The 27,980-nt window shown below is 44.7% G+C and overlaps 1 protein-coding gene across 1 annotated transcript; it reads right to left on the bottom strand.

Annotated features, from left to right (window-relative positions):
- Positions 1-401: 401 nt before the first annotated feature.
- On the bottom strand, positions 402-27,324 carry Polr2I (RNA polymerase II subunit RpII15). The gene is made up of 5 exons (XM_037419221.2): positions 27,036-27,324; positions 26,768-26,822; positions 22,371-22,444; positions 4,061-4,187; positions 402-554 (listed from the first exon to the last, which is right to left on the bottom strand). Exons 1-5 carry the CDS (start codon positions 27,104-27,106, stop codon positions 492-494), a joined length of 390 nt encoding a protein of 129 aa, XP_037275118.1. The 5' UTR covers positions 27,107-27,324; the 3' UTR covers positions 402-491.
- Positions 27,325-27,980: the final 656 nt, after the last annotated feature.

Below are 27,980 nucleotides of genomic sequence, written 5' to 3'. Positions count from 1 at the left end.
AGCACTGCACGTACATTGTGCATTTCATAATTCACACTCCCGATCATGATCTTTAAACGACAACTTTTCAATGGGGATCAATACTGTATATACAGAACTATATACAGGGTTTAAAAGTTCAAGTTACGCCTGTGAAATTACTTACAATGTCTAAAAATGAACACGCACTGTTTTCAACAAGCAAAAAAAGGGTGTCAAAGCAATTCTGCATGCAGAAAAGAAAACAATGCTGCATTGCATAAAAAAAAGAAAGATGCATTGAGATACAACTCGATAATAAGCTCTTTTCAAGTGTCCCTCTTTGCACTTCAGTAGCACGTTGCAAGTGCCAACTGCTTGTCGTTCTTCGCTTGACATCACTAACACATTTATTGCTTTGCCCTTGCGGCAGAACTGCAACATGCGGTAAAGCATTTTATTTCACGACTCTCATATTGACCTATTAACATGATGCATATGGTCTGAAAGATGGCCAAACTGATTAGGTCGTTTCACTCAGTCCACCGGTGGGTGCAGTTTGTGTTGGTGCACACATAGTACAGCCGCATTTCGTCCTGCAAAGAGTGCAACAATGTAGTATAAAAGGTTGCCCCTAGTTTACTCATACCTAGAAGTTCCCACAGAAACTCATTGTACAAGTGCAAACACCATAACATGAAGTGGCAATCATTGATGGTTTGTTATAAAGGTGCTAATCATGACTTCTCTTTTATATTAAACATGGACACCTACTGGCACATTTGCAATTAACAGTCTGGTATAAGAATGTAGATGCAGTCACTGACCAAGTCAGGGTGAAAAAAAATGTGAATAGGGTCCCGAAACATCTGTTTTATTTTTTTACCCCGACTTGGTCAGTGACGGCATCTACATACTCATCATGATGCCTCACCAGAAGAGCTTCGGTAAAACTGTTGGCTAAACAGTCTCGTATGTTCCCAGTAAATTGCTGACACTAAGCTTCAGATTCAAAAACACACATTTAATGCCTTCTCTTCTAAGCACCATCCAAGCGGTTAATTGAATGCTTGCAATACAGTTCAGGACTTCAGGCCACATTTTCACTGCCAATTAATGCACTTTAAATAGAACAAAGAATTATTGTTCACAAACAAGTTATAATTTGCATAAACTGTTAATGTGATGAAAAAGAGTGAAAGCAGTACGTAAGGTAAGAAGCAGACAAGACAAGTCTTCCGTCCCAGTTTCGCACTCATTTTCATCGCACAAATGCCAACTGGCTCTTCAAAATACCCTTCTACATATACTCATTTCACTGGATTGTAAGATTGCCTTTCTAATGGGTTGGAGCATTGGATAAACCAGTCGTTATGCCATTCGCATTGTGTGACGCCTGGCTGTTCCTTTGATGTTCTAAAATGCTTCATTATTCATATCAACGTGATTCTTTTCCTGACATCAAGCCTGCCTAAAGCCAGTTTAGAAATGAGTTCCAAGCACTGGCGTGGTTCAGTGGTAGAATATTGGGCAGGCCCGCAGCGGACCCGTGTGTCATTGGTGTTTTTTATTTACTGAGTTTTTTTTGTTGGATACTGGTTACGGACACAGACGGTGGCGGCTGCAGTCGCCGCATGTGACCTGTGTTCTGATCTCATAACAGCTTTTGCTGTAAAACTATTACAGTATGCTTTAAAAAACCTAGTTTCGGTTCTTACTGTACCCTGATGTCACAACATAGTGTGAGCTTTTGGTCACGTGCTCGCACAAGCGGCCATTTCGAAAGTTTTGGTACATCACAACCACGCAATAATGCTGACTGCTGCATGAGGTGACCAGAATTTTTCAAAGCCTGACATAAAGCTAGTGCCGATGTCGGTAGGTGTGCGTGCCATAGAAAAATTTACTCTAATACCAAAATAGGATATCTCATCAGCATTTCCTGAGTTTCATATGTGCTCAGAGTCATCACTCTATACAGAAAATTAGCATGGCAGAATAAACTCAACTCCATAAATTGTGTCAGTACCCCTTTAACAGTGACTCAATAGCATATGTCCCGGCCAGGTAGTCAACAATGGTTACCTGGTGTGCCTGGCAGGGTTACAAGCTTTTTCTAGCATGTCACTTTTTACAAAGCATTGCATTCTTTCATGTACAGTGCTCAGTAAATGAAATTCCATTATGTGGCCACCAGCGGTTCTGTCCCCACCGATGAACATTTGCGAGAACAAGCTGGTGCATGATTGTGATACCATACGGTCTTATGAAGAGGGCAAGGATGTTGATGCATAGAGGCTGCATTTGACTGCAGGTCTCTAAGAATTACAGTTGCATCACCAGAACACTGTATGCCATGGTTATTACACCTGGTTTGTCTCCTGTGCAGCACTATTTTATAGAGCACATGTTGTGGTTGTAATTTGTGGGGCTTTTTGTGCACATGTAACAATAATTTCAATTACACTTTTGCTAAAGAAGATTATGCCACACTTGATAATGCCACACATCCAGCAAATATGACAGCAGCATGTGTGCTTTAATTAAGTAATGCAGCAGGTAAGCACAGTGTAAAAGCCAGGCTTGAGTGAATAGTGAATTTTTAGGTTCCAAGAGAAACGAATAGTGATTTGGTCTGAATAAATTCAAATCGAATTCAAATGTTGTATATTACATACTATACAAGAAACTCAACATATTTTTCGTGACCCAACTAACTTGCACACTATCCTTCAAAATTAAAAAGAAGGCCTGTGCAAATGTCACACAGGGGCACGATGCCACACGGGTGCACTAAGAAGCGACATCCCGCCACAGCATGCTTTCCACGATAGTTGCTGGTATCACTCAGAAATCTTGGTTTAGCTGCATCCAACTATGGCATTTTTTTTTGTGCACTTTTGCAATAGAGCGAACACCTTGCGGTAGGGAGGTTTGATGACGCATTTCTTTGTTGGCAGCAGTGGCATACACCAGATGATAAAATTTGTACTCAGTGCTTACCACATACATACAGCAAACTCTCAGTAAACGGAAATCTGTTCAACTTACTCTGATATTATTGGTTTCATACTTGAATAAAGCAACCCACTTCACCTCTCAGTAAACGGAACTCCTGATAAATGGAACACATTTTCCCGATCGCTTCAGGTTACGTTTAATGAGTCTACAGTACTACGTTTTGTGCATAGTTATACTGCATCAGGTACATATCAATGACATTTTACCTTATGAGTGTTTAATTGAAGAAATCGAACTGCTGCACACAGTAGGCATCAAGTTAAAATACAAACTACAAAAAAAAGCTGGGCTGCAAAAGCTATAACAATCAAAGCGCTGACATTCTGGAACATTGTCATTGTTGTCATAACACTTTAATGAAGCACTAAATATAGCATTTAAAACACTTCAATTCTCACTGCATAAATCATAAACAAACATGCTCACATAATATAAATGAATAGAAATTGTGTGATGCTTATATAGACTATTTTTACGAAAGATACAATGGCCATTTATGAAATTTACTGCACACAGAAAGGAGCATTCGCAGGTTTGTTTATTGGATAGCGTCACCACTTTCGTACCGTGACAAAATTTCGAGTGTGGCCGTGCAGCGTGCGGTCGATTGCATGCTCTGTGAGTCATATACCTCATCGTCAGTGTTTTTCGTTGCCATGAGCCAACAACTAGACTTTAAGTGACAGTCGCTTACAGCGATGCAACAGAGATTCACGAAACAGAAAAAATGCCAGGAGTTATGATGACATGCAGTGATGACTGCGAGTCTCCCAAAAGGCGAGTATTGTTCCATCATGGTACCTGAGTGATAGCAGATGCATGGGCCCTATGGGAAGCTTTTCCTCTAAAGTCTGCATATTAACTCTATGGTCACAGGCAGTTTGGAGTTCTCATTTGTTGTCTACAAAATGCGTATGTAATGCGGCCATATGTAGTAGTATATTAAGCTTCATGCACAGGGAAATGTCACTTCTATGCTTTAGTAGTTGAGAAAGCCTGATGTGCACTGCAGCTGTTTTTCTTTATACAAGCTGTGATCGGACACATTAAAGCTAGAGTCTGTAAAAAGTGGAGAACATACCTCAGCTCTCCTGGATTGTGCCTGGAAAAAGACGGCCTCGCGGTGGCCGCATTTTGGGCAAGTGTGGTCCTCTGTGCGTGGCAGGGTAGGATCATGCACCACATCAGACACTATCTGTGTCAGCTCACTGCACAAAAAGGTGCATAGTGTTAAATTGCCCAAGTTTCAAAGCTCGAGGTGCAAGCATCATGCCACAACAGAAATGACAACTGTTGAAAATCAACTGCAACAAATATTGACTTAAGCTTGTCTGCAACCATGTGTGGATGCTACTGAGGTGATTGGGGCAAAGCTGAAGGCCAAACAAGCCTGCCAATTAGTATTAAGGGGGCAGGGTAAAAAAAATTGAAAAAAAACCTTTTTTTTTCTTCTCGCATTAGTTGAAATCTGTAGTCTTTCATTTGTCTCAGTACGATTATTTTTCTCCAGAAATGACATTTCAAAACTTGTGCAGTGCCTGCCATACCACCATTCTTATGTAGCAAGAGATTCCTTGCAGTTCAAGCATCATAGCCGTATGAAAAAGTTAGTTTGCAAACTGGAGTGCATTCGGCACATTCAAGAAAAAATGGGCCCAGAATTGTGAAAACAAAAGAAAGCAGAGACATCAAGATTGCTGTCGGGAACTCCATATCTGGTCAGGGACGTCTTAGTGGTGACATCATTGACAAGCACCAAAACTATTATAGTTGGACCAATAAAAGAAATAGAGCCAGCTTGGCAGACATACAAAAAGCTCCTCGATCTACATATTTTCACATGGCATCAAAGGATACCAATCAATCCCACAGCCTTTGCTCGAAGGACGCCAAAACTTCGTATAAGTTCAACAAAGGCCGCTTGAATAGTGAACCATTCGTTCATGAAGAACACCTTCTAGTATCTCTTATTAAAGGGGTCCTCTAACACTTTTAACGACTTGATAGTTTTACATGTTTTTCTAGCTGGTTGCGTACACTGACAGCTAAGAGATAAGAGCTGCAAGAACAGCAGTGATAGGGCTACGCAGTGCTTAGTTATTCAGCGTAGAGATATCAAAATACAATGAAATGAATGCTTACCCTTAACTCGATTTTCGCTGGCTCACCTTACCGTGTTTCCCTCGGCTTCTGATGTCAGAAGGCTGCCCAATGAAATAAACTGAAAGCCCCTACCATACAGGAAGCTCGCATGACATATTGCCTGTTACGTCCAGCGTATTCTTCTATAATGTGTTGCAATAACGTGTATATATATCAACGCTCTCACTTTTTTTTTTAGTCCCTTCAAATAATGGCGCCCGGAGTGTTGCTGGCACAATTCCTCTAGCACATGGCGTTTGGCCCATTCTTTGACCAGCTTTGCAGTTTTCAAGCTGGAAAATAAGTCCAATAATCCCCATTTTGATGCAATGTCGCGATGTTTTGAAGCGTTAGAGGGCCCCTTTAAGGCTGTTACCCCAAATTATCTGGAAGACTAGCTCATCCATAATTAATTGCTAAATGCCTCCATGGGAAAGCAAACTCAGAACTATAATGAGTCATTGGATTGTCACGTGGAAGCGCGCTCCAAAAAAGAAAAACATTTTCTTCGGGCACCAAACACTGTAAATATGCACTCTCGATGCTGTGTTGATATTTAATGATGGCAATATAGCCTGTGTGAATGTGCTGAATTATTTTGCAATTTTGCTAGGGCACAGTACAGGACCTAGGCACTCTTGAACTGGGTTGACAGTACTGCTCTGACACAGCTGCATAGCAGGTGACAAATCAGGCTCGCCAGGCAAGACGTTTCGACACGAAAAGAAAAAAATGATATTAATAATGAGTGTCTAGCTGCTGCCTATTGAACGGGTCCATCAATTTGCTGTTATCTCATTGTACTTTTGAAATAATGCAGATTTTCAACTTTAAATGTGATTATTCCAAAACATGCGTTTTGTATTCATGTTCCTTTTTCTCAGCAACCACATAATCTAGAATGCTAAATCTGATTTGATTGATATGTGGGGTTTAACGTCCCAAAACCACCATATGATTATGACAGACGCCGTAGTGGAGGGCTCCGGAAATTTCGACCGCCTGGGGTTCTTTAACGTGCACCCAAATCTGAGTACACGGGCCTACAACATTTCCGCCTCCATCGGAAATGCAGCCGCCGCAGCCGGGATTCGAACCCGCGACGTGCGGGTCGCGCACCACCGCGGCGGGGTAATGCTAAATCTGGGCCTGCATATATATAAAGTAGTAAAGAATATGCTAAAGCATATTTATTGTTGTGAGAAAGCGCTCTTCTGCAACACGACATCTAGTAGCTATTATCGAGAGATAAGTAGGTACCTGAAGTAAAACATTTACAAAATCTGAGCATTACTATTTTTCCACGCTAAATCTGCTTCATTAAGAAGAGAAATGGCTCATAATCGCATTGACAGTAAAATAATTACTGCAGCTGTTATGGTTATGGAGAAAAAGGTACATAAAGTTCACCAAAAAGACATGGCGGGTATAGGGCTTACCATGTTCCCTTGACACACACGCTTTAGTTTGTTCCGTTGTGGATGAACGACAGACACCCTTATTTTTCACTGAGAGCTATACAGCAAGATGACACACATACAAAATTGCTTCTAACACTCTGAAAGCAGTCCTAATATTTGCATATATTTACTAGTTGTGTAAAGTATTTGAAAACACCAAAGCAACACTCTGAAAGCGGTCCTAATATTTGCATATATTTACTGGTTGTGTAAAGTATTTGAAAACACCATTCTTTATCGCCACAGATATCTACGAAAGATGTTCATAAAGTTGTTATCTGGGACATGAAGAAAGACACACAAATAAAATCTGAAAGACAGTTTATTCTTCCTCTACACAGTCTCCGGTGAGTCATGCACTTCTGCCAATGATGTGCAAACTACTGCAGGCACAGGAACTTTTCAATTTGAGAGTTCAGGAACAGCCAGACATAAGCTAGGATTTCATCGTTGTCCGGACACTGTTTCCCATACCGTGTACTCTTCATGCAATGGAAGAACCCACTCTGTGCTAGGTCAGGTGAATATAGTGGAATGTGCCAAATTTTGTAGCCTAAGCGTCATGGTAACCTGTGCTTAGTCAGCTGGACTTCCCTGATTGGTGTTGCCATTTTTCTTCTGGTGCCCTAGCTGTGTCGTGCGGTATTGTAAAGAACAACAGTTCCATGTTAAGATAAAACCAGATGTATGCACACGCATTTTGATGCCTACTGTGTATGCCTTTTAAAAATCTATCACACTGATAATACAAACTTTATGAATGCCCCTCGTATCAAGGCAGCTTGGCTCCAAGTGACAACCCAGAGAAGTAACTGCGGCCCTGGCAAAGAAGCTCGCAGTTGCAGAGTTGACTTTCAGGCTCACTGAACACGACAATTGATACCATACCTATGTCATGCAGGCAAGGCACTTAAATCTGGAGAAGCGTCTGCCCCAATCCAAGCGCTTGCAAAACAAGCTCAGACGCCTGAGAAGCCTGTAATGCTCTTTTTATTTTTTGATGAAAAAAACCTTGACTAAAACCAGAAGGCAAACCACCAGTATGATAGCTGGCTTTGCGCAAGCATTGATGAGGTGCCTAAAATAATAAAGAACAAAATTTCCTGACTGCAATGACATTAGCTGCCAGAGGCAAAGTGGGTGGTGTCATGCCACAGCCTTATTTTTGAAGGACTCCACGTTGAAGCTGCCGCAGAGAAATGGGTGCTTGCCACCATTGTAGAGCCCTCGGTAAAGAATGTTTTGAAATGACGACCTTATGTCTTCTAGCAAGACTGAGCTCTTGTCCATACCACCTGCATCACTTAGAAGTGGCTGCCTGAATACTTCTACATCCGTGTCACTTCCAACCCGTCGCTGCCTAGTTCTTCAAATTTAAATCTGAATGACTACTATGTCTAAATCATCGTTTAGAAAGAGATCAAGTAGCCACATAACAGAAACGACTTGCTAAAGGCTGTTACTACTGGCTCAATGGCCAGCATCTCTAAGGCGTTGAGCCATTTCTGTAGCAGAATTGAATCTGTCATTGCAACTGATAATGAATTTACTAATTCTGGAAGTAAATGTTGAAAGAATTACTAATTTCTTTGTGTAATGAACCCAATTTTTTTTCTCGAAAAAAAAAAAAAATCAGGACGAAGTTGGGGGTGCGTTTATTATCCAGCGAATTTTATGAAAGCTTAGTAGGTTGAATGGAAATGCCGTAATGCAAAAAAAAAAATGCCCGCTTAGCCTTCCACTGGTAATGCAAATGAGTTCTGTGGAAACCCACAAAGTGGCAGAAGGGTTATAAAAGGGAAAGAAGACGACCACCCGTTCGTAGCACAAAGCCACAAAGAAATCCACACGAATTTCTCAGAAAGAAAAGATTTCTCAGAAGAAAAGGTGCCGAAAAATTCGTCCTCTTTTGGGGTTCGAACCTGGGACCAAGGCCTATCTGTGGAGGTCACTCTGCCAAATGAGCTAATCAGAAAGCTTGCAATTGACTCGTGAGAGTGAATTCATCGAGAACTCGAAACACATGGACACAAGTAATGCAAATGAGTTGTGTGGAAATCCGCAAGGTGGCGGAAGGGTTATGAGAGGGAAAGAAGACAACCACCCTTTCTTAGCACGAAGCTAGAAGGAAATCCGTATAAATTTCTCAGAAACAAAAGCCTTTTAGTTGCCAAAAAATTCGACCTGGTCAGGGGTTTGAACACATGCCTGCGCCACAGAATATTCAGTTCATCCATTGAACTTCGCTTGTATACGAGAGTACAATATATTGATACATATTTTTACTCTGCCCTAACTGTCAAAGGCACTCTGAAGTGTTGTCTAGTGAGAAGGTGCAACACAGGCAAACGCACAGGCCAATCACAACCTTAGAAAGGCCTACTAAAATACCTGTCATGTAACTTAAACTAATAAATAAAATGATGATGGTCATAAACCTAAAGCAGCATAGTGAGATATGTAGTGTGGGCACTTGTAATGATCACGAGCTTTATTGTTCAGCAGCATGGCAAACGGCACGGAAATAAAGCCGAACATAGAGCTGAAAAAGTATGCGACAAATTAAAAATATTTATATTGATTCACTTCATCTGTTCGTCCCTTTATAGTGACATGACTGGAAGGGTACACCAAGTGATTTTTGCAACTAGCGTCACAACGCACAACCAAAAATGCACAGACTGAAGAAACATGGTTGGACATGGACATATTATCATGCAAGATTGATATTCATAGTAACCATAATTTTTCAGAAGAAATAAAATAAACTCTGTGCAAGCGATGTTTCACGCAGAAAACAGATACATGACATAGCAAACTATTGTTGCCTATCTTTTTCAATTGACGCAAAGATTACCCTGCACATTACATGTCATACTATATGCCAGATATGTTACCCAAACTTTGCAATAGTTCTTAAATGCAATCATGAGTTACTGCATTGCCGTTTACACCTTTCCTATCTGCTGACCACGTCTGCAAGTGACAGGTGCCACCGAAAAGCAAGGAGTAGGCAATGGGAGGGAACAAAATAACCCTGTTACGTTGTTAAAGTGATTTTCAGATATATATTTTATACAGTTGAACATGCGCCGTTACGGCTGTACGAAAAGTAGCGCATAGTGATTTTGCTCGAAGCCCATGCACTTCGATGTAGGTTTATGTTAAAGATCCTAAGTGATACAATTTACGGAGTCAATATATTGCAAATATATTTTTGAAATATATTTGGAGGAGCGGTTGCAGCACTGGCCAGTCTGGCTCCGAGCTCAAGCAGCAAGCAACCTTCATCCTCTTCGTCAGGCACACACACCCATTGAAAGTTTGCATTGCGGCAGCCTACATGTAGCAGAGCCCCCGTCGGCAAAGGCGCCGTCTCGGCGCATCTAGATGTCAACGTCATTGGGCGAGTGGTACTGCTTCAGGCGTGTCACGTGTATGATGTCGCTGGCGCGAGGGGTACTCTGTATGGCCCTGTGTAAGGAGAGAGCAGTTTGTCAGACAGGCCAACGTGCCTGGCTGGAGGCCACAGCAGAACCAACAAACCGGGTGAAAAGTGCACATCGCGGTGTCGTTGATCATACCAACGCCGTTGGTTTTCTTTGGAGGTTGAAAAGTGCATATCGCGGTGTCGTTGATCATACCAATGTCGTTGGTTTTCTTGGGAGGTCAGAAGGCGAGCACAAGCGGCTTCGTGTGCGTGGCCAGCCCAGCTAATGGCGTCCAGGGCATATTCTGTGGTCAGAGCTGCTGGCAACGGAATGACAGTTTTGAGGGGCAATGTGGGTTCGCCGCCGAACAGGAAAAATGAGGAGTAACCAGCTGTGTCATGGCACGAACAATTGTACGCAAATGTCACTTATGGTAGAGCGAGGTCTCAGTCAGAGTGGTCTGAGAGACGTACTTCGAAGACACGTCGGTTAGGGTTCGGTTCAGACGCTCCGTGAGGCCGTTTGTTTGTGGATGGTAGGACGTAGTGAGCTTGTGGCGTGTTGCACACGAGCGTAGGATGTCCGCTATGACTCTCGATAGAAATGTGCGGCCTCGGTCTGTAAGCAGCTGGCGTGGAGCACCATGTTGCAAGATCACGTTGTGTAGAAGAAAATCGGCGACGTCTGTGGCGCAACTTGTTGGAAGGGCGCGTGTGATGGCGTAGAGTGTGACGTAATCAGTGGCCGCAGCTATCCGCCTATTGCCAGCAGGAGACAGGTGAAAAGGGCCGAGTAAGTCTAAGCCGACACGAAGGAAAGGTTCAAAAGGAATGTCGAGTGGTTGAAGGCGCCCAGCCGGAAGCGTCGACGGTGTTTTGCGGCAGCGACATACCTCACACGCCGCGACGTATCTTCTGACGGGGCGTGCGAGGCCTGGCCAATACAAGCGACGGCGAATCCGGTCGTATGTGCGGGACACACCGAGGTGATCGGCAGTAGAAACGTCGTGAAGTTCGTGGAGTACAGCCAAGCGGAGGTGTTTGAGTGTAGCAAGCAGCAGAGAAGGGCCGTGGGGATGCAAGTTATGCCAGTATAATGTACCATCCTGGAGTACGAACGAGCAATGGGATCGGTTCGATTGAGAGGAGTCGAGGCGCTCGATTATAGCCTGTAACGCTGCATCACGGCATTGCTCGTTGGCTACGTGGGTCAGTTGGGAAACGGAACATACACAGCCGTTGTCAGATACGGCGGCTGATTAGCCAGCTGGATAGCAAGAAAGGCAATCGGCGTCCTGATGCAGGCGTCCAGACTGGTATGTCACAATAAAAGTGTATTCTTGCAGTCGCAGAGCCCAGTGACCAAGTAGACCTGTGAGATCTCTCAAGTGCTCGTTGGCTACGTGGGTCAGTTGGGAAACAGAACAAACACAGCTGTTGTCAGATACGGCGGCTGATTAGCCAGCTGGATAGCAAGAAAGGCAATCGGCGTCCTGATGCAGGCGTCCAGACTGGTATGTCACAGTAAAAGTGTATTCTTGCAGTCGCAGAGCCCAGCGACCAAGTAGACCTGTGGGATCTCTCAAGGATGAAAACCAGCAGAGCCCCTGGTGGTTGGTGATCACGGAGAAGTGAGTGCCATATAAATACGAATGGAACTTTGAGACTGCCCAAACAAGAGCAAGGCATTCTCCCTCCGTGATCAAATAGTTGCGCTCTGCACGTGTAAAAAAGCGGCTAGGATATGCGATAACGCGGTCGTGTCCCTGTTGCCGTTGGGCGAGAACGGTTCCGATATCGTGACCACTGCCATCTGTTCGAACCTCAGTATGGGAGGATGGGTCATAGTGGGCCAGGATAGGGGGCGTCATCAGAAGTGTGATGAGGCAAGAGAAGGCAACTGCTTGAGTGGACCCTCACGAAAATGGGACACCTTTCTTCAGAAGATCGGTAAGTGGTTGGGCAATTGCTGCAAAGTCTTTCATGAACCGCCTGAAGTAGGAACAAAGTCCCACAAAGCTCCGGACATCTTTGACGAATCGGGGTACAAGGAAACTCGCACGAATTTTATCAGGGCCCGGCCGTACACCAGAAGCATCGACAAGGTGGCCCAACACTGTAATCTGTCGGCGGCCGAAGTGACACTTTGAGGAGTTCAACTGAAGGCCAGCATTGCGGAAGACGTCTAGAATGGCCGACAGACGCTCAAGATGGGTCTCAAATATAGGTGAAAATACGAGGACGTCGTCTAAGTAACACAAGCATGTTGACCATTTAAACCCATGTAGCAGAGAGTCCATCATACGTTCAAACGTGATTGGGGCGTTGCATAAACTGAAGGGCATAACCTTGAATTGGTACAGGCCACCGGGAGTGACAAAGGTGGTCTTTTCTTGGTCTTTCTCGTCCACTGCAATCTGCCAATAACTAGAGCGAAGGTCGATGAATGAAAAGTAGCGTGCGCCATGGAGACAATCGAGAGCATAATCAAAACGGGGCAAAGAATATACATCCTTTTTTGTAATTTGATTTAGATGCGAGTAATCGATGCAGAAGTGCCATGTGTTGTCCTTTTCAACCAGGATGACGGGTGACGCCCAAGGGCTTGATGAGGGTTCAATAATGCCTTTAGTTAACATCTTGTTCGCTTCAACTTAAATGATCTGGCGCTCTGATGCGGACACGCAATACCGTCGACGGTGAATGGGAGCAGCATCACCTGTGTTGATGCGGTGCTGGACAAGAGAAGTTTGGCCGAGTGGTTGATCGTCAAGGTCGAAGATGTCGCGGTAGGAAGCTTGTGGGGTCTCGAAATGGCGAGCGAGCGCCACGCCACGCTCTTGGAATAAACGAACACATTAGATGCAGTCCGTACAAACCAAACAACATACATAAATTTATTCAACTAATTTAAACGACGATATCGCCCGCCGACTCGATACATCAATCGTTATCAACACGCTAACTCATCATTACACAAAATTGCCATACACTCAAACAACATAACACAATAACACGATAAACACAACACACCTAAGGCGGCGGCGCCAACGCTTGACTTACCACGTGGGCCCCCCAGCGCGCAGGCCATGGTACCACGCGCCAAAGACCCACGCTAGAGACAACTGTTCGCGGCAACCGCCGCGCGCAGAAGAGGCTCGCTCAACTCTCTCCCGCCACCAAGGCCTGCCTTCCGCCAGGGGTCACCGCCGGCGCTACCACTCTACCAACAGTGGCACTCAACGCCAACACAACCCCATCTATCGCCCGGCGATTGTCACCACCAAAATACGGCTTCTGTGCGAGACACATGCGCCACGCGGGGGCAAACAACATTACAGGGGGTGTCAACACCCCCACAAGCTAAAAGGCAGCTGAGGGCGGCTGATTGCACTGGGGGGGGGGGGAGGTCAGGAGCGATCATGAGACATACTGGCATGTCGAGGGGTGTGGCATCGGGTGGGCGACTAGGAAGATTGGTGCAAACGTCGGCTGCGAAAGTGGCGACGTAGTCATCGGCTAAGTACCACAACCTAGCAATTAAGATGCCTTCAAGGAGAACCTGCTTCGTGAAGCCGAAATTTATGACAAGTAGATGTATCCGGTTCGTGGCTATAGTTACGACGCAGTGAGGGACGGTGATGTCACGGGTCAGTAGGACATCGGGAATCGGCGGGACGATGTAATCCCCATCCAACACGGGTGAGGTCGTGGCGAATTCGGCGAATGTGCGCGCTTTAAGCAGTAAGAGGAGGAAATCTGTGGCACATGGCCACGTTAAAGTTCAGGTTCAATATCCGGCTGAAGAGAAAGGTCTAAGCAAAAAATACCAGCGGAACAGCCTATCAGAACAGAATGGGTCGACAGGAAGTCCTTCCCTAAGATGAGGTCATGAGGACAGTTATTGAGCACCGTAAATAGGACAGGAACGTAGCAGTCGGCTATGCTTGCGCGAGCCGTACACATTCCAATGACAGGAACAGTTCTACCATCGGCGACACGTACAGCTTCTGTAGCAGGAGGCGCGAGTACTTTTCTTAAGCGGCGACAAAGATGAACACTGATTATGAACACTTGAGCGCCAGGATCCACTAGTGTGGTCAAAGAAATACCATCCACGTGTACATGGATGAGATTCTTGTTCGTAGGAAGCATCAATGGAAGGTTTGGTTCAGACGGAGATGATGCAGCACTACCTCCAGTAGCTGCACGGTCTAGTTTTCCCATCGGGTACGATGGAAAGTTGGGCGGCGAAGGATGACGGCATGGCTGGGGCAACTGGAAAAGACAGCGTTGAGAGGACGGAGAATGAACAGGAAGGCGGCTGTTAGCTGCGTCGAAAGCGGGATCTGTACGTCAGGGCATATACGGGCGAAGATCTTGATATGGGCGATAAGGTGCGAAAGACAGGTTCCTATGTGCCGACGTCCAGGAAGCACGGCAGTAGCAGGAGACAAGTCCAACGCGGTGGCACTGGAAGCGAACCGGTTTGTCGTCGGGAGTCCGCCATTCCGTGCGGTTGCGAGACCGTGGAGGAACGAATGATTCACGTCGAGAAGCATTGATGGGCATTGGTCTGGAGGAGGGGCGAGAAACAGGGCAGGCGACAGGAAACTCGAGGTTGGTGATTTGTTGTTGTACGACCACCTGAATAACAAGACCGTGGGGGTTGTTGGTATGGTAGCATATTCGAAGGAAGAGGGCTGCAGCAGCGCTGGACTTGCCGTTTCAAGTTCTCGTCGAACAATACATGTGACAAAGGGCGGTGTGGCAGTGGAATCGGAGCAGGTGGATGTAGTCGCCGTGTTTGGCAAAGAAAAAAATGTAGGGCGCACCCGACAGCTTTTTGCTGTTTCGAAGCGGCGGCATTCTTGAATAATGTGGTCGATGGTCAAGACGGTGTAAACCAGCAAATTGAAAGTATTGTATGCGATTTCTTTTAAAAAGTGACCAACCTTGTAAGCTTCAGACATCGCCTCGTCCACTTTCCGGCAAAGAGCGAGAACTTCTTGTATGTAGGACACACACTATTCAGTTGGCGACTGGACACGGGTAGCCAGCTCCTGTCGTGCAGCTACGTGGCGACTGGTCTGGTCCTCGAAGACGTCACGTAGCTTCTCCTTGAACGTGTCCCAGCTGGTGAGTTCGGACTCATTTGTTTCGTACCAGACACGCAGGGTTCTGTCTAAATAGAAGAGAACATTAGTGAGCTTCACGGTAGGGTCCCAAAAGCGAGTTTGACTGACTCGTTCATACAGGCGAAGCCCGTAGTCGACATCGAGGCCAGGTTGCGCAAAGAATGTCCCGGGATCACCGGCTGTGAGGACCGCGACAAAGGTTGCTGGAGAAGCCGCAGACAGAGAAGGCGACGGGTTGTCATTGGAAGCCATGGCGGGGTTGGAGGATGCGGCCACTGCGGAGCTGCGTGGTGAGGACGGGGAACATTCCACCTCCACCAAATATGTTACGTGATTAACGAGTCAATACACTGCAAATCTATTTTTGAAATATATTTGCAAGAGCGCTAGCAGCGCTGGCCAGTCTGGCTCAGAGCTCGAGCAGCAAGCGACCTTCATCCTCTTCGTAGGGCACACACGCGCATTGACAATTTGCATTGCAGCAGGTAGCAATATATTGTACACTCGCATACAAGCGAAGTTCAATGGATGAACTGAACATTCTGTGGACTGCATTAAGCCTGTGTGTCCAATGAAGAGCATTATGGCAAAAAACTTTTTAGATCGGTTCATCATGGGCCGAGAAAACTGTTTTCTTGAAGCAGCATGAAAGGAACATGCGAGGAGGTGAGCTCAATACCCTTGCCGCAGGCTTTGCATACCTTTCGCAAGCCAAGTCATTTGCCTTCGCTCTCCGGCATCAGACGAAATGGTCATGTGCGCATGACATGCCCGAACAAGCCCAACTCTCAAGCACGCGAGCAGCATTGTTTTGTGGTCTACTGCCTGTTTCAGCGGGATGGTTTGGAAACGCTTGCTTAGACACGGTAGAACAGATAATGAGTGCTCGAACCGCAGGACCATCATTTCTTTTCCAGTACAGGCGTCTGCTTGATGCACTAATCGCACGGACACGAACACATGCGAAATGAAGGCGCATTAGCCCCGCATCTTATTACGATTCACAGGAAAAAAATGGAAAAGGCACACCTGGAAAAGGCACACATTCCTTCGCTACGTCTCATTATTTATATCAAGTTCTATTCATCTGTTCAAGGAACAAACTAAATAAACTACACTTTAAATAATTGTCGCCATGTCCCGTGCTACGTTTGGCAACGTCAGAGCACAGTCGTCTACGCAGAGAAGCAACGTGACAGCTCTGCCATGTATAGCCCTGTAGGCCAATGCATATGTGCACGTCATACCCTTTTTCCCTTGGCGCATTCCCGCAAAAAAAGGGTATGAGGTTTATCTTGAAATTTCACCCATTTCCACGGCGCCTAGCATTGCAAACTTTGGCAGACGTGATCGTGAATGCCCCATTTACGCATTGCGCTTGTCAGCTCAAAATTGTCAAATCTGGTGAGTGGCTCTTCAAAATGAAAGGACACCAATCAGTCCAACAGTTCCCACCCCCCACCCCCCATCAACACAATCGCTTCCTTTTATGAGGAAGCTAGCGTCATTGCACTGATCCAAATCAGCGTCATTGCCCTATCCAAAATCTTGGAACAAGCTCCATCTAACGTGGACGTAGCCATGGGGCAGGGGAGTTAAAACCTTCCCCAAAAAAGTTTTCCAATTTTGCTTGCGTATATATACGAGCCCACATACGAACATAAAGTATGCTTGAAACCTCCCTTCCCCATGAAAAAAATTTACGGCTGGGCTCCTGCTGTTCAAGAACGCATTGCATATAGTAGACATCAGCAAACTTTCATTTTGTGGTCCTTTCCCGATCATTGGTGCTCGTTTTTTAAAGCTTTTTAAAGCAATCTAGCCGCCCATTTGATGCCTTGAAATCTTTGATGCCCATGCGCTGTGCCACGAGGTTGGCCTTCTCCTTGAGGATGGGTCCATAAATATTGATGGCGGAGCTCTGTGCTTGAAGTAGCCACTTCACCAGCATTTTTCCCAACTTCTCGTGTTTGCCTTCTTTTGTATTCTTCTTCCATCCAAATTTTCTCGCGTTCTCAAGAATTGAAGCCTTGATCGACAGAACGGCCTTCAGCGAGTGAGAGAAATAACATTTGTTTATACATCCGGCATGTAGGAAGTCCCCGGCCTCGCAGGGCGCGGATGTTCCCTATCTTAGGATTACGACTATTAGAGTCCGATAATCTCAGAGTCTAGACCTCGAGGATGTTGTGCTCCGACTAGGCAACAGTTACTCAGGTGCCTCCGCTCCCGTTAGTTGGGTCGTCGGTCTTCAGCAAGGACTCCACAACCTTTAGCTCTTGGGCAATACTTGCTTTTGTGGCTCCATGTTGCTTCTTGGCTTCTTCAAACATATTCAGTTTTTCAACCAGTGAAAAAACTGCGCCTTCGTGACACAATTGTGACAACATGTGCGAGCAAAGAAAGAAACCTTTTTTTGGCACCAGGGTTAAACCTACAGCGGATAAAAAACGAAGCTTACTGATGTCAACTGGCAAGAAAAATTCCCACCAGAAGCTTTTCCACTCAAACGTAGAAGAAACCACAACTGCATTAAGCCTGTTTCACATTCGAGCGAATTTGCTCCAAGAGCAGAGCAGCAGCCATTGTACAAGCCCACAACAGGTTCCTAGAGCGTTTACTAGATGCTGCAATGAACATTGCCAGAGTTAGAAAAATTTGCTCGCATCTGATTAAAGGGGGAGCAGTGAAATGAGTGGCACGTGACGACAGGGATGGAGTTGGAGAGGGCGGACAAGCTGAGAACTCGCGCGGACTCGACAGTACGGGAAACACTGCCCATCAGAGCGGCGGGCATTGCGCAAGCGATGCATGTGAAACAAACTTACGTCCACACGTCCTGCTGCCGCTCATCACTACGACCACAGCCACTCAGTCGCTCGCGTGTGGAACACGCTTTACGCTGCTTTCAAGGCTGCTGATAGGGTGAGGGGACAATGAATGAATGGCAGTGGAAAGGCAAAATGAACCAGTGTCTTGAGCGCTTAGCATGTGAGGGGGCAAGCACTTCTTGCTAGTGCGATGAAAGACACCTACCCAATTCCCTTTTGTTTACCATTTGGTTCCCTCGCTTCGCAGCTGAATCATGGTCAAATGCGTAGGTTCGGTGCAAAACGGCATCAAAAGTTGGGGTTTTTAATGCATTCTGTCTATCAGGCTTCACCGAAACCTGCCAAATTTATTACACCTAGAGTAAAGACAAATTTTTTAACACTTTGGCTGCAGGACTGGCCCTTGTCAAAATATCTGCAATTTCAGGAGTAGCACAACATATAAGCACATTCAGATTGATTACACAGACCACGTCAAAATAAAAATCTTGAAAGGAAGTGCGACAATCAAAAACCAAAAACGAAAGATATTGCAAGGGTGCTGCATTACATCTTACTTATATGCAATCTATCGACAAGAAGCAACATGTTCAGAAATGTCATTGGCAGTACAAGCAGAAAGAATAATTGCATTTATTGATATAAAAAATTGATTCTAAATTTGCATGTTACACCGCAAATGTAGTCGAAAGACGATAATCTTGCATCTGGAGAGAGTGAACAAAACGTTTATTTGATATTCTGCACAAGAAAATCAGTGAACGGTATTCTGGAGGTGCTGCGTTAGAGTGCCTCGAGCGTGTAGCGGAGGCAAATAAGCGCATCGAGGCACGTTAGACACAAGCGCCATCTGGCAGTTATCTTCAAAAACGAAGGCATGTAGCCGGCGGAGAAAGGTGCGCGCCAGTCTTGGAGGTGATAAGGTGTAGAACGCAAAGCGACGGGCAGGTGCCACCACCGTGACGTCGTAGCAAAGCGTTGGAAACACCTTTTTGAGCATCGCGTTGCACTGTCAGTACAGCGCGATAAATGCTACATTCCTAAGAGTTACTTGTGTGTGCCTCTTTTAGTATAAAGGCAGACATACAAAACTTCGAAGTGGTGTAATGGCGCCACAGATATGCCCAATAATTGCTTTTTAATTGACAATCGCACAACTATGAATGCAATACCTTGAGCAAAATTGGTGGGCGCTGCAAATGGGGTTGGCCATTTGGTGGCGTTTGAGGTATCGTTAGGACGGGCAAACAGGCAAATGTACAGACAGACAGACAGACCAAAATTTTTCTGTCGAAGGTCCCCAAGAAAGACTATCGCCCTTAAAAGAGCTTTCCTACACCCTCATTCAAATCACACCACAGATTCTATGCAATTTGAAAATAAAAAATGACTCGAACTTCTTCTTTGCAATGTGTTCAAAAGCCAAACTTGAGAATTGTAGAAGTGACGAGACATGAGCCTTATGGTGTAAAACCAATATCTAAAGGGTGTTTCGATATCGCCAACATAATGCATCTAACAGAGAGTACACGTCATAGGTCAATGATTTGACATGGCTACGACTTACCGTTCTGGCTCTGTCTGTCTCTTTATATGCCTGCCCAAGCGACCCCTACCGCATGACATCAATGTAATCAATCGGCTAGCCTTTTGCTTGCAAGTAAAAAGATATATGCAGGTGTGAAAGGATGTGCATCTTCACTGCTGTCTCAACGCTAAGCGTTAAGCATCAGACAGCACGGTGATGCAGTTTTACCTGATTGCAGTAGCTGCTCATTCATCCAGACTTTTTAGATGGGTGCACATCTTTTCATTCTTGTGTACTTCTGGCAATGTGTTATCACAAGATCAAGTAATACAAACTAGCCTTTGTAGCAGCCTTATTATCCAATGACCCTGTCATAACTAATCTGCATATAAATTAGATAAAGAATGTGAGAAAAACATGACAAGCTTTTTAACCTAACTCAATCTCTGTTACCAACACAATTATGAGGTGCTGTTTGAGACTTCACACTGATGTAGATATCTTCAGGAATTAGCATGGTAGACTGAACCAAACACCCTTCTGTAAGATATAAAAAGTTTTGAATATTCCTTAGAAGTTTACATCAACAAACCATTTCTGCGATAATCAACTGTTATACCAGGGTTGCCAACCACAGGGTTATTACCCTACTTCTAGAATGCATTTAAGAATTTTTTGGCCAGCATGGAGTGATAGGGTGGTGATGTACAGTAATTTCAACATTTCGCTTGTCACTTATCTTAACTTATATGTCACCAGCCCAGGGCAAAGACAAAAGATATGTCACAGGCCCTTGTGCTGAGTTTTTTGTTTTTCTGCTGGGGATATTTTTTTCCCTTTTTGTTGTCTCCCACTTATTCGTTGCGTGGGGAAGCTTCTAAATTATGTGACAGTTGTCAGCTTCAAAAATTAAGATGAAAGTCTCAGATGTCTATTATACATGAAAAGCGAGGGTTGGCGCACGCGAATGTTGCAAAGATATCACGGTATAAGGTTGCCTCATGATCTCATCGTAGCATGGCATATCACCAGAATTTTATGTCATAGTGAAATCATAGTGACGTCACTGTGGCATCACAATGCATTGTCAAATAATGGTGTCATCAGATGTCATCATGGCATGGTCAAAGAAGGGTTGATCCACAGTGTACTTCCGAAGGCAAAGGAAAGCCATGCATGGTGCATAAATCTTTCGGGTCGATCAATAATATCGGCTAAAAAGATCATCTTTGAGCCATCTCAGGGGAATGCATCAGGAACCATGCAAGCTGTTTTGATTAATGCTTCTTGTTACCCCTGTCGTGCAGACAGCCTGCCGGAAAAATCTCCCCCAAAAAATCTGACCTGTCATCACCTGTGCTGAAGCAACTGGCTGTGCTTTTATTGCCAAGAAGTATGCAAACAGCGTACATATATATATCGACAGTTCAACAAATCTCCATTGTTCGTCCGGTAAGTGGTTGTCCCCACCAAGAGCTATTACCATCAGCTTTAGAACTGGCCATCCCACGACTTTGACAGCTGCGGAACTAGCCGCTCTGCACGCTGCACTTTGTTTCGTCACACGGGAACCACTTCAGCAACGGTCGATCTTCACTCACTCCAAGGCAGCTCTACAATCTGTGCTGTCAGCACTACATCGCGAGTCATACGAACAACTCATATCAGGAATTTGATGTCTTCTTCATACAGCACATGAGAAAGGGCACCACGTGACGTTTCAGTGGCTTCCAAGTCATTGCGGCGAAATAGAAAACAAACATGTCGACGATGCTGGTCGGGCAGCTCTTGAAGGAACACAGGAAGATACCATACCACTTTCAAGGTCTGCCAGCAGTCTTCGAAGGCTTGCACTAGGGATCACGCTCTCCGTGTGGTGCCTACCTAGCAGCCTGACCAACCAGGCCAATCATCAACATAAAATGCGTTCTTGATGAAGATCCATGTGCCAACTGGACTCTACTGAAGTGATGCCACACTATTTTGTCGTGTATGGTTAGGTTGGTGTTCACAAAATCTTATTCCTTTCGTATTGGGATCGCAAACTATGCCTGTTGTTGCGAGGAGACGCTACGCCACATCCTGTTTGACTGACCAGTATATTATGTTCGGAGACAGTCATTGGCATCTGTTCTAGCATTGTCACAATAGGCGAATGTTTGTTGAATTTATTATTGAGAGGACATTGCAGTTGAAGGCGACCAAGGAACTCCTCAAGTTTATTTGAAAAACTATTTTGGACAAGCGGCTGTGACAGCAATGTCTTGTACCACGCGAGCTTGATGAACATGTGTTTGTGAGTGCATGTGTGAGTGCAAACTGCATGTTTGTGAGTGCGCTGTGTTATCTTTCTCTCTCTTTCCACTCTTTAGATCCTTCAATCTCCCCCTTCTCGTCTACATGTGTAGGGTAGCGAATTGGCTTTCCTGAACTGACTAACCTCCCTACCTTTCCTTTTCTACCACTTCATCTTTCTTTTCATCTCTCATCAAAACTAACTTTATAAACACTGAAGTCACTACCAACCCGAGCACCCCAATACGTCTGAACGTCATAGAGTGCACATGAACTGTTCCTTATTTTTCTTACATGGCCCTATTTTTAGGTGTAGGGTAAAATGAAGGGTAACAAATAAGTTGTGTGTAGGGTAATTATCCCCTTGGCATAGAGTATTTTTCCAAAATTCGATACCAACCCTGTGTGATACTCGCATTATTGCTAGGGCTCAAGAGCTTTTTTCTCTAAGACATTGCTGTGGCTTACGTACACAGAAAAAACGTATAGTTTTTTTTAGCTAACTGCTGCTAACACTTCACATGCGCACCAACAATCGGGGAAAAGCAAACACAAAGCATTACTCACTCAACTTCATGGGTGATCTTGTTTACGTAGATGCAGTTGTTGTCTGCCTCCTGCTGGTAATCACAGTTGCGGCACTGCACAAATTGGCCACACACCTGTCTTTAATCTCAAGGGACTTTAGTTTCAGTATGTTGGTATTCTATTTAGCTTTTTAGCACACAAATGGGCACTTGGCATTAAAAATTTAGGCAAGTTCTATGCACCACGGAAATGAATAATGTGCGAAGCAGTATGACAGTTGTGCAGCCTTATGACTAGATGTATCATTTTCAGCCAAGTGTTATGAGGTAGATAGGCATCCTAGAGTAAATTTAGCATATCGATTTCGAAAGCAAGACTGTGAGCAAAGAAGATAAACAGCCACTGTTCCTCATGTAATAGTTTTTTCTGTGCCCATTGAAAACTCACCCATTCTTCTATAAATTCACAATTAGTATTTATGAATTCAAGCTTTGTATTGCAGCAAGAGTCGGCTGTACAGCCGCTCAGGCTATGCACAAAAATACACAGAACATTTTTTGCAGAAAACACTCGGCAAGCAAACAGGGGCACCCAGCGCATTGTGCATTAACAACTATTTTCTGCAGGCTGTCCTCGCAAATCCACTCTGATGATCAATCTGCCATGTATCGTGTCTTTATTTACAGCCAGTGCGAAGCTTTATGCGACAAGTCCTCATAAAGATATAAAAGCATGAGCAATATAAAATATTATACCATAGGGATAGAAGTTCTCTCACAGAGTATGAATGTATAAAACAGCAATAAGCAAAGGGCATTTTTATGAAACTGCCACATGTCTCTCATGCCACCCTTTGTATAATTTAGGAAGGATGAATATGGTGGACTGAGCTAAATGGAGAGCTAAGACTGGATCTTGCAATACAGACAAGAAGACACGTGGTGGAAGAGACACACACATCAGGGCGTTTTTGTGTCTTGTGGAATGTTGCACGATTGAATGACCAATGAAGAATGCCAACCGTGATGCGTCACTGTTGAAAACAGATTTAAACATAGGGCTCCAAGAGGAAAGAGCAAAAAGAGGTGTATGGAGCACATCCTGGTGTTCACTGATATTCTCCATGTGAAAAATACACCAAACACGTTCTGTGACCAGTCTGGTACTTCTGAAACATGCTGTGACCGGGGTACTCAAAGACAAATGCGAGACTTTCGGTCCCTTTCAGTTGGAACAGCACATGGCTCACAATTAAACTGATTTAGGAAAGACTATTAAAGAAGCTCAAGTTATTAAAGAAGCTCAGACATGACACGAATCAAATTTTGAAAACGAGTGGGTTGACTGGACGTATATCTAAGATGGTAGGAATCCCTTATGTACACAAGCTTTCACACAGAAGAAAAAAAAAAAAGGTAGCTGGAAGCTATGATGTAAGGTGGTGTTTTCGGCCAAAAACAAAATCGGAAGAGTGTGCACGTTCATCATCCAGAAATGTGAAAAAGTGAGCAGTATACATAAAAATGCAACATAAAACACTTCGCTCGAGTTTGTTGAATGTGCACACAATGTGGTGTATTGTATCCTCTGATGTGTGGTTGTGTATATTTAGGGCAGGCTGGCATATGGATTAACACGAGGCAAAGGGAGCATATGACGAGCCTGGAAGGTCGCCCTAATACACATTTAGCACTGCATTGCAAAGAGTGCGCATGTTCTCCTTGTTTTAACAACACTACTTTAGAATATAAGCATTGGAACAGAACTTCAAGAGAAGTAATGGAAGCCTATCTCATTGACATGCTGAAAGATAAGTGTATTAGCCACCCTTCGGTTGCCTTACTAGCGAAATAAATTTCACTCTTATCTGTCGTTCAATAAGCTTGTGGTCGTATGTTGTGATACGTGTGCAGTTCAGAAGTTTTTCGGTGACCAGATGGCGCAGATCTGAGGGATATTAAGTGAATTTTTTCGAAAAATAAGCCAGTTGTTAAATTGTACCTGGTGTTCTCTTCTGTGTCCCTGTGAGTGTGCACCGACATTTCAAGAGGGACATGTTCCAACTAAACTGCATTGCAGTTTTGCTTCAGTTTTCCTTGAAGAAGCCCATGTCAAAGGAAATCCTGCATTGGCAGCATTGTGTGTCAGAGAAAAATTCCCATCAATGCAAAGAATAAAAATTTTCGTTTTAGCTACAGTCGAACTTAGGAAATCTGCTGGGCAGCCAAGTGTCCTACCAGAGTTACGCAAGTCCTTGAAATTGCTTTGGAAAAAGACGGGTGACTTGTCTAGAAAAGAGTCTTATTACCAGAAGCTATATTGTGCGGCAAAAGTAGAAAGTGTATCACGATGACAAATGCGTAATGAGAGGGTTGTCTAAAGCTGCCCACCAGAAGAACAAAGGGCTCAGCCATAATTCTCCGTCATCATGAGCCAGAGCATCAACCAAGCAACGTAGGTGCTTGCATTGTTTTAGAAGTGCATAGCAGGTACTTTACCATACTGCAAAATGTTACGGTCGGCACTTTATGAGAATTTGCAAGAGCCAATATAAATTAGAAGGGCATCAACTTGGGAAAAAATTTAACTGCGCTAAAGATGAGACACCAGAAATGAAGTGGACAGGACGATCACAGTTTGAACATTCAAGTGGACAGGGCTGCAATCGTCTTGTTTCCTTATGATGTCTTCGGCGCAGTTATATTTTTTTCAATTATGTCTTACCAACTAGCCCCCCAATGTCCGCATCAACTTGGGCTTGTTGGTGTGTCATTACTCGTAAAGTGTTGTACGCATCACATGTAGAAAAGGCCACACACATGAAGCACAGGCATTCCCTAACTCATGACATATTTGAAGTACGTATGCCAAGGAAGTGAGAAGGCAGTGCAAACGATTATGCTACTGCATTCTGCTTTTAAAGGAGCTGCTCAGTGTCCACCAAGTGTTCATCCTGAACAGAGAAGCACAGGACGCTTTCAGCAAAGGAGATAGAAGACACTGACAGAGCCCAATTTATATTGCGTCTTTAGCATGACCATGAGACGAGACAAAGACATTGATGAGGCCAGTGGTTCTGGAATTGTCAGACTATCAGTAGGAGTGTCGAGTAATATGATTTGTTGCCAGCTTGAGTGTCTACAGTGACTGTATTTATTTTGTACATTTCCTTATTTTCTGAGTGCTTCATAAATGTCTTGTGATGTAACACAACTCTTGGCCCGAATCCATCGCTCTGAACCACCCGCATTTATGACATTCATCAACAAGTGAAGAGATGTCACGCACACAGGCAGATGCCGAAACAAAATTTAGAAGTGTTTTGCACTACACGATGAAGATTGTAGTAGCAACAACCAAGTTAGAAAAATCAATTCAGCAACACAACATTGTGGAATTTAACATCCCAAAATCACCATATGATTATGAGAGACGCCGTAGCAGAGGGCTCCGGAAATTTCGACCACCTAGAATTCTTGGACATGCACCCGAATCTGAGCACATGGGCCTACAGCATTTTCACCTCCACCAAAAATGCAGCCGCGGAAGCCTGGATTCGATTCCGCAATCTGCGGGTAAACAGCCGAGCACCTTAGCCACTAGACAACCTCTAGACCACCGCGGCAGGGCGAAGCAACACAACAGTCACATTGAGAAAATGAGTGAGTACAGTGCAAAGAACTAAACGTTTCTTCGGTGGGAAAAAACAGCACAGACGAATTCATTGGCAAAACAGTACAACAGAGTGACAACGACTAAAATTTGACTACCCTCTGGCACCACCTAATCAGAGGCTGCATCCTTAATTGAGAAATGATGTTTCACAAGGAAAATTGAGCATGGAGTCCCTTTTCTGAAGAAATGTCCTCGCAAGAAGATAAACTGACTCATACTTGTGAAGTAAAACTCAAACCTAGAAGGACTGAAGTGTTGCCATTATGTAGGTTGATGAAACTATTCCAAAAGTTGCAAGTAAGGAGACTGACGTTACGTTATAATGGGTGGTAATGAATGGGAACGCACACCATAGTGCCTGAGACGAAAAGCATGAGGACGGAAACGAAGTAAAAAGAGGCAAGCACACAGCAGATTTGCGAAATCACTTGTGCTGTACGGGGAATGCAGATTAGTGCGTGCCCTGGGATTAAGCAACACAAAATAGAGCTCTGGATGTATAAATGCTAAAACTTTTCTCGTAAGCTTGTGTTTTTCAGGGTTTATTTAGTCTGGTATTTTGGCACAGTGGGTTGGCATCACTGGCACGCTCCGATGCGGTCGGCAGCGAGCTCTTTGCACAAAATTAAAGGTGTTCACTGCCAAGCTTCGCCCTGTGAATCTCCAGCGACATGTGTGTGGCCACAGCTTGGTTTGTTGCGGAGATGACCATCAACGGACGTCCGTCAGAGATATGTGCCGATAAAAATGGACGAACTTACCGCGTAAAGTAGCACGCGGTTTTCCTTGTCCTCTTTCGGGTAGAGCATGTTGTTGCTGCGAATAAGAAATAAGACGGTTGAACACACGCGTTGGCTGAGCGACGGGCAAGGCTCTGCCTGAAGAGCAGGCAGTTGCTTTCAGAAAGTAACCGTGCCGGCGACCGGTCGCTGCGCTCTGGCAGTATGGATAACCGCGAAGCAGCACAACGTAAACTCCTCGGTGACACAGGCGAAGTAGCGATACGAGACCTTGAAAGTAAAGCCTCACCATTCCTGACAGAACTTGATGCCCACAAAGCCGGGGCCCTCGTCAGCCGGCCCGTCGAAGTTAATGCCCATTTTTCCCTCGACGTTACGAGCAGTAGAATCCTTAGTGGGCGGGGTTGCTGTGAGCGGCTAAACTAAGTTAAAAGGGCACTAGCTGCTATGCAGAGTCCATACAACAACGAAGTCTGTGTATTACATCCATCTCGAACTGATAACAGCCAGCCGGCCAGTACTATAGTACTAGAATATGGGGTAGTGTGTTCAGGGAGGAGCCAAAGCAGACGCAGTTGGTATCGACAGCCGCGAGATGACGCCACCTTAGCAAGAGCTGTCATGATTAATTGGCATGATTAACAAGTCCGCACTAGAGATCTATCAAACTTTTAAGCAGGAAATCGACAAGGAAAGAATCTACGATAATACCCGGGGTAGTTCTCTACTGTTTGAGGCCAGGACGGAAGTATTGCGAACCAAGACATATCGGGCCAAATACGAAGGGGTAGACACGGTATGCAGTGCATGTGGAGAGGAAGAGAAAACTGCGGAACACTTGATAATGTTCTGTAAAGGGCTTCACCCTATAGTTCAGGATGATGGCACAGAGTTTTTCAAAGCATTGGGGTTTAGGGACAGGGAGGGCAAAACAGACTTTAAGCGGGTAGAATTAACTAGAAGTAGGTTGTCTGATTAGTGGCTAAAGTCAAGGCACGAGTGAAAATTAAACCCTTCACTGCAAAGTATCAGTCCTCAACTTCACTATTTGAAGAAAAAAAAAGATAAATTCAGTGGTTAGTTCATTGAATATTAAGGCTAGGTAGCGTTAGCCGCCGCCCGATCTAAAGGGTACAGCCACTTCCATCCATCCATCCCTCCCTCATGCCATATACTCACGGAGGAAGGAAAGGATCTCTAGTGCGAACTTCCTAATCACGCCAATTCTCCACAT

This window comes from Rhipicephalus microplus, chromosome 6, assembly GCF_043290135.1.
Source record: "Rhipicephalus microplus isolate Deutch F79 chromosome 6, USDA_Rmic, whole genome shotgun sequence".
In the NCBI taxonomy this organism is placed as follows: domain Eukaryota; kingdom Metazoa; phylum Arthropoda; class Arachnida; order Ixodida; family Ixodidae; genus Rhipicephalus; species Rhipicephalus microplus.
Note: the sequence above shows the minus strand (reverse complement) of the source record. Positions and strands in the feature narration are given on the sequence as shown.

Coding starts and splice junctions, on each gene's coding strand:
- Polr2I (XM_037419221.2), bottom strand. CDS start 27,106: ATGGGCATTAACTTCGACGGGCCGGCTGACGAGGGCCCCGGCTTTGTG. Junction 26,823..27,035: donor ATCAAGTTCTGTCAGGAATG/GTGAGGCTTTAC, acceptor TCTTATTCGCAG/CAACAACATGCTCTACCCGA. Junction 555..4,060: donor CACAATCCAGGAGAGCTGAG/GTATGTTCTCCA, acceptor CACTCTTTGCAG/GACGAAATGCGGCTGTACTA.